This window comes from Lutra lutra, chromosome 9, assembly GCF_902655055.1.
Source record: "Lutra lutra chromosome 9, mLutLut1.2, whole genome shotgun sequence".
Taxonomy (NCBI): domain Eukaryota; kingdom Metazoa; phylum Chordata; class Mammalia; order Carnivora; family Mustelidae; genus Lutra; species Lutra lutra.
In genome coordinates, this window is record NC_062286.1 from 81,177,442 (window position 1) to 81,196,147 (window position 18,706).

The 18,706-nt window shown below is 40.9% G+C and overlaps 1 protein-coding gene across 3 annotated transcripts in view; it reads right to left on the minus strand.

Moving 5' to 3' along the window:
- The window catches only part of AFF3 (ALF transcription elongation factor 3), a 543,761-nt gene that overhangs the window by 18,214 nt on the left and 506,841 nt on the right, over positions 1-18,706 (minus strand). For all 3 annotated transcript variants that reach the window (XM_047745267.1, XM_047745265.1, XM_047745266.1), the window contains 4 exons: positions 16,079-16,203; positions 12,482-12,683; positions 9,875-9,996; positions 370-433 (listed from right to left, as the gene is read on the minus strand). In XM_047745267.1, the coding sequence (XP_047601223.1) occupies positions 370-433; positions 9,875-9,996; positions 12,482-12,683; positions 16,079-16,203 (513 nt within the window). The remainder of the gene's footprint in view (positions 1-369; positions 434-9,874; positions 9,997-12,481; positions 12,684-16,078; positions 16,204-18,706) is intronic.

Below are 18,706 nucleotides of genomic sequence, written 5' to 3' on the forward strand. Positions count from 1 at the left end.
TTGATCCTGGGATGAAGCCAAGGGCTGGCCAGGCTAATAAGAAAGAAAAATGCAAACCTAGATTTTTTTTTCTTTTTAAAGGAACAAAATACTACCACCCACTGACTCCATTGCCTCTAGTTACTATTCAAACCTTAGAACTAAATTGAAACATTCATTTATCCAGGACTTTCTCCCATTCAGACATTATTGGTTGAAGTCATAATTTATTGGGCTATGAACACTTGATTATATAAACATTTCTCCATTTAACAGACCCAGCCATCCTTGTAATAGATTTTATAATTACCCCAGCTATATGGCCCCAGTGATGAAGCTGCAGTACAAACATAATTTGGAAGAACATATCTGGAGAGAAAAGGGTCTTACCATTGCATCTGCTTTATGCTTCATCCGTTTAGCTTCTTGCATAAAATAATCTGCACTGCGTGGCCTACAGGAGAGAATATTAAATGCCATTATTGTGTAAGCGCAGTATCTTTTGAAAATATTCTTCCCTTTTACTCAAACTTGAATCACAATTTTCAAAGTCTGTTTAATATAGAATCAAGCACTTTTGCATTCCCAAATTACTGTGTATATGTGAAATATCACAATTCTTTTTCTCTTAAATTAGCTATTCAAAACACACTCAATATATGCAGAAAGTTTACATTTATAGTGATTTTAACATGTTCCCCAGTACCTAATTTGTGAATCAGATTTCTTATTGCATGGTTAAGAAAACAAGTAAAAAATCTTATTTTACACGATATTTGTATACAACAATCCCTTTTTAATGTAAAGATCATAAATATACCTCATAATAACTGTATGGATATATATGGATGAGTATGTTTATGTATTCTTATGAAAATACATGTCATTTATATGCATAAATACAGTTGCATGTATCTATATATAATTATTTTAGGTTTTCCCCGTGGAACATGAAAAGAGGTAATATTGTATCATTATATTCCAGTTGTAATGAAGTTAATTGTAAAGCGATGTCTACCTTGTAACAATGCAAACATGGCATGTATTCTCCAGAGTTCTGATTAGCTAGCTGGTAAACATTAACAGCAGACATGTGCATTATTCAAGTAATAACCCTGGCCAGCACTAACTCTGCTGGGAGATGAAGATAATTCATACAGAGACTCCGAGTGTGTGTAATGACTCCAAGTTATGCTAAGCTACTCATCAGACAGTACCTTTTATGCTTAGTCTGATAGATTTTTAAAAATCTGCATACTCTAGGTACGATCTACATATACTTTTTTATATTATGGGTCTTTATATCATCATTAAACTTGACCTATTCATGAATATCCAATATAAGCTGGGACTCCCCAAATGAGAGGTAAGATGTAAATAGTGATATTAATCACAGAACGACTCACCTATTGTTACATGCTTATTCTGAACTCTCTTCTTTTAGATTCTAATAGGTCTTTTCCCTTACCGCAATATTAGGTGGTCAGAGCATCCTTTTACTCAAAGAGGATTATCAAAAATGCTTGGTAATGCCATGTGCACTATGACAATCCCAGAAGCTTATTCTCATCTTAATGGTTTTAATCAATTAAACAAATAAACAAACCATTTAGTTTCAAGTGCAAATCATGGAGGTGAGAAAAGGACCTTGGTTTTCTTTTACTTCCCCATAAAACACTGTATTACTGTGGTAATGTGCTGAGAATATTTAACTTTTCCAACAAAGAAATAAGGAACATAGTTACAGAATTTCCTTAATGTGTAAAATGAAACTCCCCGTCTTTGGCTCACCATCCCTCTATCATTCTTGCCATTAGGCCTGAAACCTTTCCTTCATCTCGGGAGTGGGGGTCTCCATGGCAGTGGGGCCTGAGGTGTCCTTCACAGGAAGGCCCTGCTCCTACTGGCTCTGTTTCTCTAGTTTATCTCCTAGATGTTCACACTTCTTCCATTTGAATGGGTTTTAGTTGACTTTACGTGTGGTTTTCCCTTCCCTGCCAACGCATTGACCTTTGAACACATACTGAATACAGGTCTTAGACTCCAATTCTGAAATTTAAATACGTGTTGCTACTGTCTTTGTTTTTTCATGGACTTCATGTTTCAGAGCAGTTTTAGGTTTACAGCAAAATTAAATGGTAAGTAGAGTTGTCATATACCTCCTGCCCCTCTCCCACCAGCCTCTCTCACCTTCCTTAACATCCCCTACCAGAGAGGCACATTAGTTAGAACTGATGAACCTCCAATGGCATGTCATTACCACTCAAAGTCCATAGTTACCTAGGGTTCACTCTTGATCTTGTGCATTCCTTGGGGTATAAGAAATGTATAATGACGTTTATCCACCATTACAGTATCAGAGAATAGTTGCACTGTCCTAAGAATCCTTTCCATTATTTTTTTGTTGTGTTTTTGCTAAATGTCCCAGCATAGAAGGGCAGACCTTACCTCTAGCCCACACCCAGACCTGACTCCTGAGCTTCAGATGAGTTCACAGAGCCTATCTGCTCAGAAGAGGAGTTCCGGTATCTTCATCCATTCCTCTTCCCTGTTATCAGATGTTGTGAGTGCATTCTCCTTGTAAAGATCCTTCCTTTCCTTACGGACCACATCCACCACCCAGGCCTGGCTTTCATCACCTCTATTGACCTCCAGTTTTGCTTCTCTCCAACCTATCCTAAGCTTTAACAAACCTTGACTGTGTTTGTAAAACATGGCTTTCATTACATCAACCTCCTACTCACAGACCTACAATCAATCTCCAGCTCCCAAAGAATCAATCTCAGTTCAGCCCGCCAAAGATCTTGCCTAACCTGTGAACTGTACCAGCGACTCCCCAAGGCCCTCAACCACAGCCATGGGTGTCTTCCTTGCTGTGGTGTTTACATGCCATCTCGGTCTTAGAACCTCTCTGCTCATCCTTTTCCTCCCACCTGGAACACTCTGCTCACTGCGTATACATTCTCTGAGTGCCTTCTATGAGTTACCACTCCCCAAAGTTCTTATGCCGTGAGATCCTCTTGGTAACTTGATCCATGCTCATCTCTGTCCTTCCTGGATGCCTCTTCCTGTTTACATTACACTTTTAGACATTTAATTACCTCCTGAGCTGTTAGGCTAAGTCCTGGCACGTGGGCAGCTCTGTAGCTGGTACACTTTCAGCAGGGCCTATGCTGTGAACATCTTTGATCTTCCCCACCCTATAGTTTTAAGCACATGGCAGAAGGTCCATGAATCCCCCTGAATAGCACTGAATTCATTTTTGAGTTTAGAAGAGAGTGGTGGCTTCTGATGGGGTGCAGCATCATAGCCAATAAGCCAGAGAACGTCTCCATGGCAACTTGAAATTCTCCACATCATTATCGACTCCACACACTAGTATATGAGTTTGGTCAATCTTTTTTGCCTGGTTTTGCAAACCTTTTCACTAATAGATCATCATTTCAAATGCACTTCATTTTCATGAAAGGATTCTCCCGGCAATAAGGTAGGGCATCTTAGTTTCAACTAGCCTTCTAACTTACCCTTAGGGATGATAGTGTCTCCTAAATCCTCATACATGTTCCTTAATCACCACTGTTCTTATCTGCAGCCTATGAATGTACTTTTTAGACCTGATACAGAGGGTGAGTCACAAACTCTCATAATAGTGCACATGGATAAGTAACACATCTAATTTTCTGACTGTATTATAGCAGCTGACGCTAACCTGAGATGCCGGGAAAAAAGTGTACCATCCAGAGGCCATTTACAAACACATTAGTTAGAATTCTTATCTTTGCATGTAATGGAGGGCTCACTACACTGAGTCACTGAAGATTGCCGGATGATTGGCTCATTTCCTCCTTTCAGGTGATTTCCAGTGCCCCGCTCCTAGACCAGAACATGACAGAGGGAGTGGGGCCAATGGGACGCCACCAACACTGTCCAGTAGTGTAGTGAGCACAAGCTATCATGAAGGCATCACTCTGACGGCAATGTACAAGTCAGGAGGGATGCAGAACTGTCATCATCACTGTGGCAGTTACAGACTATAACTTGGCCAAGTCTTTACTACAATAAAATCTAATTATTTCAGTGTTCAAACAGATCTGTGAGCCAATCTTTTTTTTTTTTTTACATGAAAAGCCTCGAGTTTTCTTTTCTCATTCAGATAATAACACTCCTCATATTGTTTTTTCACAGTGATGGTATTTTATGATGATACATCAATGAACCTAACAGAAGTTCAATTAAACATCATACATGTAACTAACTGTGTATCTTTGGTTCTTCAGAAATGGGGCTTGTGAGTGATCTTTTTAAAAGTCAAGGCTTAGCCATGTGTATCTTTGTTGTAAGAGCTCTCTGCAACAAAAAAAAATCTCAACACTTGATCCAAATAGAATGTTTTTTTTTTCTCTCCTCACCCTCCCACTACTCCACCTATAAACACGCAGCCTTAGTTCTGAGCAGCAACAGGGTTTGAGCCACCCTGTATTTCTTCTGGCAGAGAAGCATTAAAGCTACCTTTGCTTTTTGTTCTGCTCCAAGGCTGAGATAGAGTTGAATGGTCTCCCACGGAGAGGCTGGCAGCCTTCTTTCTGTAATTCCTACCTCTGTGAGATACACTCCCCCACCTCACCCTCCCTCTCCTCCCCCCACAGCAGAGCCGCCTGTTTTGTGAAAACTGGCAGGGATGGGAGCTCAATGTGTTTGAACAAACAGGTTCCTTGGCACAGCAGAAATCTGGATAATTTTCTTAGGGAAGTTGGAGTCCAAATCAGACAGATAGGCAACTGCATACCAAATGAATTCATCATCCGAGATCCTGTCAGCTTGTCATCTGATAAATCCCATGGGTGTTATTGTGTCCCTCAGCTTTGAAGTACTTTCTTCACAAAGAAGAATGTGTAAGAAGTTAGGTACAGGCAACCCCCTGCTTTCTCAAAGTTTGAGGTACAAGCCACTTGGCTTTTACGAAAGACCTAGAATGGTTTTTGCTAATCTGGAGAGGATCTTAATGTATCAAAAAAAAAAAAGCCTTACTGTACTAGGGTAGGTCTCTCTTCCAAGTGAAGTAGTAGTGCAAGGTGAGCTCTCAGAAAGCTGGGATACTCTTTGCATTACACAATTTTGGCTTACAAATGGTTTCATATGAATGCTCTACCTTCAGTTAGTGGGGGAAACTGTAATTCTTTTTAATCCACTGAAGTGAACATGATTTAGGAGGGCACTTCAGAGTCAGGGTCTCTGGCAAGCTGGGACTGACTTTATGAGTGCTTCTTGAAGGAAGCAGGTAGACTGCATTTAAGCAGCAAGGATTCAAATGCACTTTTGGTTTCCATTAGCTTGATGCTGGCTGGGGCCCCAGGGTCTCCAGAGTCTGGCTTCTCAGAAGCACAAGTGATCACTCATTGCGTCTCATGCAGGCCATGGGCTCCTGCCCATGACTGCTTCTCTCCTGGTCACTCATAGAAAACAGCATGTTTTCTGGGATGCACAGGCTAAGTGTTGCAGGTTTTTGTCATTCAGTCAAAAGCCATTTTCTACTGAAATGGAAACTCATCCCTTTGTTGTTCTTCTCTGGGTGTGACATTTAAAATAAAATAATTTTACAAAAGTCTTAAAGTGATCAGAGAACTAAGATTTCAATCAGGGAGGTCTGAAGGCATTGTCCTTCACTACTCCCCAGCACCCTAAGCTTAGTCTTTTTCCTTTTCTCTCTCTCTCTCTCTCTCTCTGTTACTCTGTTTCAGTTAGAACAAAATAACTTGGCTGAGAGACCAGGATCTCATAAAATAGAGAATTACATATGAAGAACATAAAGGTGTACTAATGGGGGGGGCACCTGGGTGGCTCAGTTGGTTGTATCTGCCTTCAGCTGAGGTCATGTTCTCAGGGTCCTGGGATCAAGCTCCGCATCAGGCTCTCTGCTTGGCAGGGAGTCTGCTTCTCCCTCTCCCTCTGTGTACTCTCTCTCTATCACAAATGAATAGATAAAATCTTAAAAAAAAAAAAAGGTGTAGTAATGATCTACCAGGAAAGGTGGAGAAGGGGGACTTTCAGGAAAAAACCAATGGCCATAGTAAGCCCTCCGTGGGAGCACCTGCCCCAATGTACTATCACCTCAAGGATTTCAATCAGTGTCCTCTGATTAAATCATGCCACAAGAGATCTGACCTTTTATGTACACGACTCTTCCTATCCTCTAAAAAATTAAATCCTTTCAGCTATAGATTTGCTGAGCATAATTATATCCCAAATGCCAATCCTTCTTCCTTCCCAGCCACATTTCACACTCCATGGCCTTCAGCACCACGTGGTTGAGGGAGTCTTTTCTCAATGTCGGGGGGTTTAAGTAGCTGGGCTCCTGTTACGGGTGCCACAGGGACAGATGGAATGTTTGGTGGTTGTGCTGAATGTGATGATCGTGACTGACTCCTCCTTGTGAAATATGGGCAGGAGACAGTACATCCTTCTGGGAGCAGCAGGCAGTCTGGCATTCAGGATTCGCTGGCTCCCCAACACAGCAATATGGTTGCTGGGAAAGGGGACTTGATTTCCCAGCCAAGCCACTCAGCTCTGCTCAGGACTTCTGTACTGAGGCCTTCACGACACAGTTGTTCTCTCTTGATGTTCCTGGGCCAAGAACTCCCCTGTCACTAATTATGACACAAAGTAATCTGCAGCTCATGGCTTCACACTAATAAGATCAGTTTCTAGGCTTTGAGTTTAATCAAGTGCTGTCACTTATTGACATAAATTCTTACAGATTTTTTTAAACAAAAGTTTGGCAATCACACCAGCATCACCTTAAAACCGTGGCTGTCAAGTAGTGAATGTCGAGCATGGCTAAATGTTGGGGAGGTGCAGCCACTCTGCCACCAATCTGGGCCTGCAAGTTACGCAGAACAAGCTGACCTGGATCACATTTTTAAAAAATAAGTGCTATTTTTGTTTGGTTCCATCTACATCCCGAAGACATAAACTGGTGCCTGTTTAATTGGTAAGTAACATAGGAGAAGGGGTTGAGAAGCCGTGAATTTAAATTTACCTGCATGTAGATTCCTTATATTCACTGGGGGGAAAAACTGCAGGCCTTACTCTTCTGGGAATGTTATTCTAATTCAGTTGTGTTCATTCAGCACTTGTTATTAAGCGTCCACTGAATTCAGCTGTTGTCTGAGTCACATGTTTATTCAACCATTAACCAGTATTTATAATACAAAAGGATGAGTTTACTTTTATCTAGAAGCTACATGATGCAGCTTTAAAAATTAAATGACAGTGTGGCATCTGTTCCTTTTTGGATCACTGTAAGTGGATTTCCATCAACTCTAAATTACTTCTGAGCGATTTCTCTAGCTCGCTCTTTTTTTTTTCCCACTAGTGGCTTGTCTGGTTGGTTCACTGCTTGTGGACGCCTTTTGTGAGGAGAAGTCCAGGAAAGTGACATGAGCCAGGTCCTTGTCTGTCAACGAGGCTGTTGGTGGGGAAGCTGGTGTAGAACAGAGAGGAGCAGGAGGTGGAAGTTTTGGGGTCCTAAGGCACCTTCCTGGAGAAGCCAGCCATGTGCCTCCCTATGCCCTGAATTAATGACTGAGGATTAATTAATTTCATATCTTAACTCTAGCCAATGTACCTAGCCCTTAGTAAAAATACTCAGCACATATGAACTGGACCTGGGAGACATTCTGCATCAGTTTGGGTGACTTCCTAGTCCAGTCATCTCTTAAGGGACATGGATTTTTATTGTTTTAAGGAAGAGACAATGCCTAGTTTTGCTTTTCAAGCTTCATGGGTCTTCCCAAGACTTTCTTAGTTCAGTGGTCGACTGGTTGTTGGAGTTGTATGTTTACTTTACTATTAAGGATTTCAAATCAACTAGGGCACATGGCAATTGGAACATGACATCTATCTCTCCATATGATGGATATGTAAGAGTGCTTTTTTATTCCATTATATCTATATCCGTAAAAAGAGAAACAGTTTTATTGGAGCTGTCAGCCAGAAAAATTATACATATTGCTAATGGGAAGACATTAGCTTCGCTGACACAGAAAGTGAAAAAATTATATTCGCAATAGCCCCAGCAGATTCAGAAACATTTCCTTTTGTAAGTAGTCCGAGAAACTGCAGATCAGAGTATGGCCACTTAGTTGTCACTGTTTCTGACTTAGCTTTTTGGTCCATATACTGGAAAATTTCTTATATGTAAATTTTCCATATGTATGTTTAATATCATTGTATTAATATATGTGATACCATTGTGTGTATGTTTAAATATCATGCCTTTAACATCACCTGCTGGAAATGTTGGAAATGTTTTAAGCACTTTAGGGTCTAATACACATTGTGTTTGATCGCACTGTTAGATTACGGCTTCTGAATGCAAACTGCCACATTGTCATCAGACACAATTTTAATCTCCTGTTTTTACAAATTGTTAGAGCTCATGAGAATGATTTATACCACCAAACCCTAATTATATATGTGGTTTACCGAGGGACTGTCTTCCCATCATATGCACCCACCCCAGGGATTAATTACCACCTCCCTCACTTGATGCTTAGGGCAGTGGAGAAACCAAGGGAAGGCGAGGTGGTGAGGGCCAGAAGAGTGTGCTGGGGTTGAGTGCAGCTGTAGCCACCATGGGAAGAGAAAAACATTCGCCCTCCTGGGCCACCCTTAAACTTCCATAAATCCAATTATCTTTGAATGCGTTCAGTAAGTGGAACAAACCAAAAGTGTGGATTTGGCTTTCACCTCCCCAATTCTGTGCCCTTAATTAGTTCACTGAAGTCCAAGCATAAATTCAGGACTATAACTTCATATTCTCATTTCTTGAGATGTCTATGGGGTGAATAAATTGAGTATGTCTATACCCTGGGCGAAGTCAGGGCCGGAGAAGAGGCTGGGTGGAAGATGGGGATGAAGGAATCATTACTTCTGCCCAGATGGTCACTCTCAGGAGATCTCATCTAACTGGGTCTTAGGAGAACCTCTGGGAGAGAGGTATCATGATTACCATTTTCCCAGTAAGGTCGAAGACATTCGGCACCCTTTACTTTTTCCAGTTTTGGGTGGGGTTTGTGGATTATAGTCCGTCCCCTCAGACTGTAAGCAATGAGAGGACAGGATAACTCAGTGCTGCACACTGTTCCACCCTGGGATTTAGTGGGGAGCCCACACAGACATGCACTGGATGTGTGTTAAATAGTTAACGTCAAAACCAGGATTCAAGCCAAACTCTTGAAACCGTATCTTCTGTCTTCCAGACTTGTCCTGGACACATATTTATTTTCCTTAAGAGCCTAAATAATTTCCAGTATCATTTTATCACTTCTCCTTTATCATTTTCAGAATCTCAAGAGCATCCCAGGATGTTATTTTTATTCCTCTTCTTCTCCTGTTTCTTCTCCTTTTAAATTGATGCTGGGAATGGAAGCAATACTTGGGCTTTCAAGGGCTAGGGCTGGGAAGTATGACAGGATATTTATTTTCCTGTTTAAGACCTGTTTATGCTATTATAAAGAATATAGCATTTTAGAAGGAAATAAACCAGGAGTGCATCGCTATTATTCTTTGCCCATTATAATTTACTAAAACAAAAATGCTTCTCTTTCTGGTAGCATACAACTGCCAACAGCCCAAAATGCAGGTGCTCAGGAATGTAAGGCTCATGAATGCCATTTGCCTTAGCTTCCTGACATCTTGGATGCAACCCCAGTAGCTCTGGCTGTTGTAGCCTTTCAAAAAGCCCATGAGGACTCAGAGGTGCATTCAAAGTCAAGCTCCAGTTCCCTTTGAGAAAGCAACACTCACCTGACCAAGTCATGCATATAACCCTCCTACGCGTGGAGTTTCTGTTTTACCTTGCCCCTTACCATATCAACAAAGAGTCCACACTCACATATCATCGAAGACAAGTTTCTGCCTCTTGCAGTCCCTGTGGCCATTGGTACCTGGAGACCATGGCTCTGTCTGTGGCCGTGACTTGTGGAGAACGTTTTCGGAATTGTTGTGAGCGGCCTTCTAAACAAAAAAACAACACACCAGTCTTTCAGAAACCTGGCTGAAAGGGCAACCCACTGTTTTGTGTTCTAGGTTAGAACTGACGATCCCTTGAGTTTAAATAAAGAAAAAGAAATATGTGTGTTCCAGTTCTCATGCTGAGGGCTTCTGCATGCGTTGTTAAATGGCATTCTTGTAACAGTATCAGAAGGGAAGTTCTTAATGACCCACACTCACAGATCCAGAAACTGAGGCTGGCTGAAGTTAAGAAACTTCCCCAAGTTCAAATAACTACTGTGGGTGACACCCAGGGCTTAGGACTTAAGCCCCTACTTTTCCCAGTTGGCTAGACCAGTGGTTGGAGACCAGTGGTTCTCCAAGGTGATGTCTGCATTAGAATCATCCTGGGGAGTGCTGTCAACACACAGACTGCTGGACCCCCACCCATCCAGAGCTGAATTTAGGATGTGGAGTGGGCCCGAGAACATCACATTTCTAGCAATTTCCAAGTGATACTGATCCAGGAACCAAGCTTTCAGAACTGCTGGCTTATAATCCCTCTCAAAAGAGAAGTCATTCAGGTCACAAATGGACTGATTCTCATGAGCTGTCCGTGAAGAGCAGAAAAAGGCAAAGGGAATAACTAGAAATTATTTAAAATATGTTTTTAGAAGGAACACTATTGGAAAAATTAAGAAATCACATTCCCTGGAGATTCAAATATTTATAGAGCACCTATTGTGTGCTAGCCCCATGAATCATAAAGCAACTTTGATTACAAAATTCAAACGGATGGGGCGCCTCGGTGGCTCAGTGGGTTAAAGCCTCTGCCTTCGGCCCAGGTCATGATCCCAGGGTCCTGGGATCGAGCCCCACATCGGGCTGTCTGCTCCGCAGGGAGCCTGCTTCATCTTCTCTCTCTCTCTCTCTCTGCCTGCCTCTCTGCCTACTTGTGATCTCTGTCTGTCGAATAAATAAATAAAATCTTAAAAAAAAAAATTCAAACGGTTTCCTCTGAAATAATTAAAATGTGTTAAGTGTGTATGAATGCTTCTTTAAATATGGACTGATTTTATGTGTAGTCAAGCCTCTTGATTGAAAGAGCCCCCAGGCCTCTGCGTTCCTTTTTGGCACTCACGGTAGCCATTACCAATGTGTGTGATTTCCTATCTATGTCATTCTGCCCAGCCAGACTGTGAGCTTCCCACAGGCACAGAATAAATCTGTTACGTCATCACTGGATCTCTATTGCTTGGCACAATGCCTGGCACACAGTAAGTACTTGCTCAATAAACATCTGTTTGGTGAAAGAAAGAATGACTGAATAAAGTCTGTAATTATTTTACAATTCTCTGGACATCATGGTTGCTTTTATGTTAGGATCTAGTGGTGAAGAAACATTTTGTTTGTGTTTTGATTTGAATTGGTAGTTTTTTTATTCCAGTTTTTTCTAGTAAGGTCTTAGACTCTTTGAGCCTAGAATTAATGGTAATTGTTCTCAAATAAGGGTGCATCAGCTAGTTATTAATTTCCTGATGTTAGAAGATTTTGGCTCTTGCCGGACCTTCTACCAACTACTTTACCTCTGTAGTTCATGGGATGGAACATTAAATACTGCCTTCCCCCATCTTTCTTTGCAGAGCCCTATTCTCATGCCTCATCTCTCTCCCTGCCTCACAAAGCCCTGCTGGTATTGACAGCATGGTGGTGATGTGAGAGAACTTGGGAGGATGTGCCCCACAGGATGTATGATCCAGAGCCACCAGCTGTTAGAAGGAGTGGCCATAAAGAGGAACTAACATGTAGAGTTAGTTACATAGGTATCTGTAGGTATCGGTTCCTCAGATAATACCAGCTCATTTAAATCTTCTCACCACCATTTTGCCAATGAAACCAGCTCAGAGAGATGAAGCAACTGGCCAAAGTCACATTTGGACTAGATATAAGGTTAGACAGTCTGTGGACCCCAGGGCCCTGCCCTACTCCAGGCCAACACAGGCAGCTGGAATCACCCCTGGGAAAGTTGCTGGAAAAGAGGTGGTGGCCTGGTCCCACATTTTGGCCACTGCACTTGTCACTGAACTTGGAATGGGAAATCCCATAGTTTTGGCCTAGAGTTTCAGTCCCAGATTTAACTCTGCCCTGGGGCAAGGAATCTTCCCAAATGAAAGGGCTGGTTGGTCCCAAACTCCCAATTTGCAGTGTCTCCAGATAGTAATCCTTTGGGGTCATTTCTCTTCAGAGTGGGAAATGCAATCCTACAAAGAGGCATCCTAAGCAGAGAAGAGGCTTACAATGTCTCTCCTCTGGTTTTTTCTTCTGTCATTCTCTGTGGGAAGAAGTAATGGGGGGTGCTGGTTCACCTGGACTTTCCAGAGCAGCATTTAGGGATTCTTACGAGACCTCAAGCATGTGTTTAGATTGTACCAGGCTAGAGACAGATGAGTATAGAGGTGTGCTCAATTTCATTTTTATTTTTATCAGGAAAGGAAGAGAATCAACATACCGTGAGGTCTCCGGCGTGAGACTGCAGCTGGTTCTCAGCCTTATGCTTTTTGTTGGAGGAGGCAGAAGTGAACAAGCCACTGCCATTTGATCTGCTGGAAGAAGTTAAGTCCTCGCTGGAATATTTGTGTTTAGATGCATCCGAGAGGGGTGAGATGGGTGACCGGAGCATTTTTTCATTTTTATTTATTGGTATTGCCAAGCTGAAAAAGGAAATCACAGTAATGGAATGTCACACAGTCAGCACAGGGAAAGGTAAATATTTTATATATGATCCAAACCTCCCATTTAAAATCTACTGGTAGGAAGGCGTTTATTGGGAATTATTATACCAGGAAATAATTTTATGGCCTTAGGACCATAAAAAACAATAAGTAAATTTTACTCATTGTTTCCTTACTCATCTTATTAGGATGAATAATAATTCTAGTGCTAAATGACTAACACTAGTAAGACTTTCATTTTTCTGGGTTTTTCATCTGAGGATCTCAAAACACGTAACAACTTACTATTTTTCTAACATGCCGAAGTAGCAAGTAATGGGAAAGTCAATCACAAGATATATGAGTTCTCCACCTGTAAAAGGACTTTTGATAACATCTGAACTTGTACTAATTATTATATGAAGAATAGCAGAATCACAGAATAATCTGCAAAGTGTGAGGCCAACTTTCAGTTGTTAGGTTTCTGGGCTAACTAAACATTCATCAGAATAAACAAAGAACAGAAAACTGTCATTAAAAGTTACATTTGCCGGGGGTGCCCGGGTGCTTCAGTTGGTTAAGCATCCAATTCTTGATTTCAGCTCAGATCATGATCTCAGGGGTTGTGAGATGAAGCCCCACACTGGGCTCTGCACTGGGTGTGGAGCCTGCTTAAGATTCTTTTTCTCTTCCTCTGCCCATCACCCCTTCTAAGAAAAAAGTTACATTTTCTGATTTCTAGTTCCTTATTTCACATCCAAAATTAATTGTTTATGCCAGAGGAGGACAACTGCTATATAATTTCACTTTTATGTACAATCTAAAAAACAAAACAAATGAACAAACAAAAAACTGAAACAGACTCATAAATACAGAGAACAAACTTGTGGTTGCTGGACAGAAGGAGGGGGTGGGGGGAAGAGGATTAAGGAGTACAAACTTCCAGTTATAAAATAAATAAGCTGTGGGGATAAAAAGTCAATAATACAATAATAATTTTGGATGGTGACAGATGGTGACCATGCTTATCATGACGAGCACTTCACAATGTATACAGATGTTGAATCACTACATTGTATATCTGAAACTAACACAATATTGTATGTCAACTATACTTCAATTAAAACCAAAAAAGCCCACAAACAAATGAATAAAACTACTGTCTATCCCTGAATATAACTCTCCCCCAAAATTAACCATCAGAGAAAGAGTCACCTATATTTGAATCTTTGCTATGTATGTTAATATTGATGGGCTTGTCTCCATTACTTTACCCTGAAAAAAAAAAAATGAGGGAAGACACATTACCCTGAAATAAACTCAAACACTGCTAATTTGGGATGCTCAGAGAAGTCACTTGACATAGATAGTTAAAAAAGGGTAAATCCATTTAACAAAGACTTAGTCTCTAGTCCTGCAATTATTACTTCTTAATTGCATGTGTTGGCTATCACTGCAAACAAGCCATTAAAGTCACTTCAAAAAGCAATTTCCTTAGTTGGTGGTCACAGTGTAGAAATTACAAACACAGGCTTCTAGAACAGATAATAAAGCCAAAGTTTTTAATGTTAAAATAACAAGGTTCTTTGTGTTATGCAAATAGATCTGGGTAGGGACAGAGTTTCTGGTGATACATTTCTGGTTCAAAAAGTACTGTGTGTCTAACAACCCAGAAGTGAGATGTGTTCTGGAAAACTCCCTTGGGCAAATCAAAAGTGGCTCAGGGGTGATGAAAACACTGATGTTGTAGATGTGAACAGTCTGTACATAATTGTGTCTTGACAAGTAAGCAAAGAAAGTCATATTTCTAAATATTATTTTACATATTATGTGGTTTGAAATGTTCACAGAAAACCAAATTGTTACACTAAACATTATCATGGACATAGGATTATTTCTTCTCCATCATTCTAAGTTTACATATTCAAGTTGACCAAACCAACTTTATTTGGATCTCATCTTTGGGATAGCTGATCCCCTTATATACATTCCTGAGGTGCACAGACCACCTTTCTTAGAAAGAACTTGAAGCACTTTTATATGCAAGGCTAATTATGTAACATGAATAAAACTATCTGAGCTAGAGGCTCTGCCAGACAAAGGCTCTAGAACAAGAGCTTTTATCCTGGGGTCTGTGAATGTGGATGGGAAAAAGTTACAACTTTTCACTGAAATGGAACATTTCCAGAGTAGGGGTTTAGCGGGAGTGGTGCTAACAATGCCTGTGATTGTGTCATCAGCAGGAAACCACAGATATTCTCAAGTCATGTCACAGCGGTTGCAGACATCTTGAAATATTGCTTATATCTGTCTTTGTCGCTACTTAGATATTATGGCAGTTACTAGGATCTGCTAGAAAGGTTTTCAGTGCATTAACAAAGAAGCACGTTTACAACTATATCACATATTTAAAAGACGTTTTGGAGCCGCATTTCTCCTATTCACATTTCCCCAGGATTCTGGGCACCCACTAGACACAGTGCCACCCACTAAGCACAGAGCACTGTGGGCTAGGCCAGGCCAGCTTACACGCGTACTCTCCCTCTTGCTCAGACCTTCGAGAGCCCTCGTCTTCCTTCTCAAGGTGACTCTCACACTGCAGTGGGCCTGTGCTTGTGTGCCCTCACTCTCCAATTTCCTCTTGGAGGTTTAGTACTGCTCTACATCTTCTCCTAACCTTTCAGTTTACATTTTTATGTGTGGTGCTGAAACATTAATCTCCCCTTAAAAATTCTATGTACACAGTCAGGGAGAGTGAGGACTATCTTAGCAGAGGAAAAGTGGTTTCTGAGCTGTGGTATTTCTAAATGGAAAGAGCGTCTATGACTGATGATAAGCTACTCACTTCTAATAAATACTGGGGACCTTGCCTTGCTAGAAAGCCATTTGTCAGAGAGGGAATTTGGTGCAACGTGGGTCTGTCTGGAACCCCTTTAGAGGAGTGACTTGGTGCCATTTAACCTTGGAGACACACACAGATCCTGTCTAATGCCATGATTTTAGTCTATATCCAAGAGATTAAACTCAGTTTATATTTTTTCATTCATGTTAATAAGCTTAGTGTTCTTATGGGTTTAGTGGCTATTAAAATAATGGTTTGAAAATTCAGTTACCGAGTTTTCAGAGGGAAGGTGTGTCTTTGAGAGCACAGAATGAGTATAACTAGTAACCGGTCTTTTGTTAAAAAGGAGTCCTGACAGTGGCTCTGGGGTTGTGACAGGAACACACATCCAGGCTTAATTGTTAGCCTTAGGTTAGTTAAATCAAGGGAAACAAGTCTGAAGACCCAGACCAGAGCAGTCATTAAAAGATCTGACTCTCCTCTAACATGGCACCTGCCTTTTGGACCCAGAGATCCTTTGGGCTTACCTGTACCTTCAGTGGAACATGCATACCTGTTGATATTCATGCTGCAGTGGTTTGCAGGTAAAGTATTATTGGCAGAGGCAGTCAGTCGTGAAGAGCTGTCTTTTTCTCCTTGGGCCTTCTTGACCTCCCTGTAGTCGTCTTCATTGTCACACTGCATGGAAATAAGCAAAAACTAATCAGCTCTGGATTTCAAGGGATCATAATGAGCTCCCACCACAACGTTCTGCAGAGCAAGGGCTCCCAGTAGACCAGCTTACTCAGCTTCTTCAGAGAGTATCCCAACAGGAATGTGGTTGCACCATTCCTGTCCCTGTTCTAGGTTCCTGGTCAGCTCCTCAACCAACAAGAATGAAATCTGTCAGTTTTACTATTGACATTTTATTGAGAGGAAAAGCATGACACCATGACCAACATTAGAGAGGGAACATTGTGAATGATGAAAACTGGTCTCTCATCAATATATCTGACTTAGCTCTCCAAAGACGACCTCTTCTGAATTCACACGTACCTCCAGTGTCTCTCATTTTAGCATTTCTTGGTACCTGAATAAAGTATAATTACCATAACCTGGGCTTAACGCCATAAGGACAATGACAAGCCTAGACATTTTTTTGAAATATATGGCTTTTATGAATTTCAAGCAAATGTTGTTACCTCTTGGTGTCTTAATTCTAGTTAACAATTTCTATCCCATGACAGCTTAGAATTCTTAATGTAACTTTTATTATAAAATAGTATTATGCTGGGCAAAATAAGTCAATCAGAGAAAGACAATTATCATATGGTTTCACTCATATGTGGATTATAAGAAACACGGAAGAAGACTGTAGGGGAAGGGAGGGAAAATAGAATGGGAAGTCATCAGAGAGGGAGAAAAACCATGAGAGACTCTTAACTCTAGGAAATAAACTGACGATTGCTGGAGGGGAGGTGGGGGGGGAGAGGGAATAACTGGGTGATGGGCATTAAGGAGGGCACGGAATGTGATGAGCACTGGGTGTTATACACAGCTGATAAATTACTGAACACTACATCTGAAACTAATGATATACTATGTTAATTGAATTTACATTAAAAAAATAGTATTTCAATGGAATTCTTGTTTCCATGATTGTGTTTAACTTTTTTTTAACAATTTTATTTATTTATTTGACAGCCTACTTCACAAGTAGGCAGAGAGGCAGGCAGAGAGAGAGAGAGAGAGAGGAGGAGGAAACAGGCTCCCTGTGGAGCAGAGAGCCTGACGTGGGACTCAATCCGAGGACTCTGAGATCATGACCTGAGCCGAAGGCAGAGGCTTAACCCACTGAGCCACCCAGGCGCCCTGTGTTTAACTTTTATACGTGTATTAGGGTACAATGTAAACACTCAACAAAGTTCCATTTTTGGTGAGAAAGCGGACACAGTGACAGTATATTCAGGGCTTTCAGCAGTGTTTTCCAGGATGTAAGTGCTGGCTTCAAAGATAGACTTTGACCTTCTCTCTCTAGCTGGGATTGTCATACAGTCTCTGTCACAGGATCCCAGATGCTTACACTGAAGCTGACCCCAAGTGACCCCAAACCAAAGCTCTGAATCCCTAGTCTTCTGCTCTGGGTTCCTACCAGGGCTAGACTCTGAACCTTTGGCAGCCAGGTCTATGGCATCCCAGAGCTGGGTATTAACACCCCAGATGCTGAGTGAAGATTGTTATGAAAATGTTCTTTCACTTCTCTGTGTCTGTATTTAATGATGACTCACTAGATTTTAGGAGGAGGGCTAGGTGTCAGGCTTGGTGTAAATGAAGTTTCATAAGTTAAAAATTTTTAGAAATGCCATAATAAAATTATTTAAATATAGAATATTATGGAATTTATATATATGTCTTTCTGCACATCTATTTATGTATGCTATATGTATTTCCAATCTATGTTTATCAATTTCTAGCTATGCATATTTCTTAAAAAACTATTTTTTCTCTTTCTTTCCACTAGTCTATCCATTTACCCATCAATCCCACAAATAATGAGGGGGGCAGTTTATCTAAAGGGAAACAGGAGGGAAGAGGTATAAAAAAGTAGCCCATATTACTGAATTATATGGTCCGAACCTGACAACACCTCTGCAAAGATGTCACCATTTCACAAATGAAGAAACTGAAGTACAGAGAAGGTAAGGTCACCTGATTATGGTTCTCTAGGAGGCCAGGGCTGACTACATAATTTGCAGGGTTCAGTGCAAAGTGAAATCACTGAGCCCCTTGATCAAAAAACTGGAAAAGATCCTTGATATAGGTCTTAGTGATACTTTTTGAATTTGACACCAAAACCAAAGACAAGAGGAAAAATAGATAAGTAGGACTATCTCAAACTGAAAAGCTTCTGCACAGCAAAGAAAACCACCAACAAAATGAAAAGCCACCTACTGAATGGGAGATGATATTTGCAAATATATATCTGATAAGGGGTTAATATCCAAAATATATAAAGAACTCCTACAACTCAATAGCAAAAACACAACCCAATTAAACAAAGGGCAGAGAATCTGAACAGATGTTTAGACACCATGCTAATGGCCAACAGATACATGAAAAGACGCTCAACATCACTAATCATCAAGCAAATGCAAATCAAAACCACAATAAGATCACTTCACACCTGTTAGAACTGCTAAAA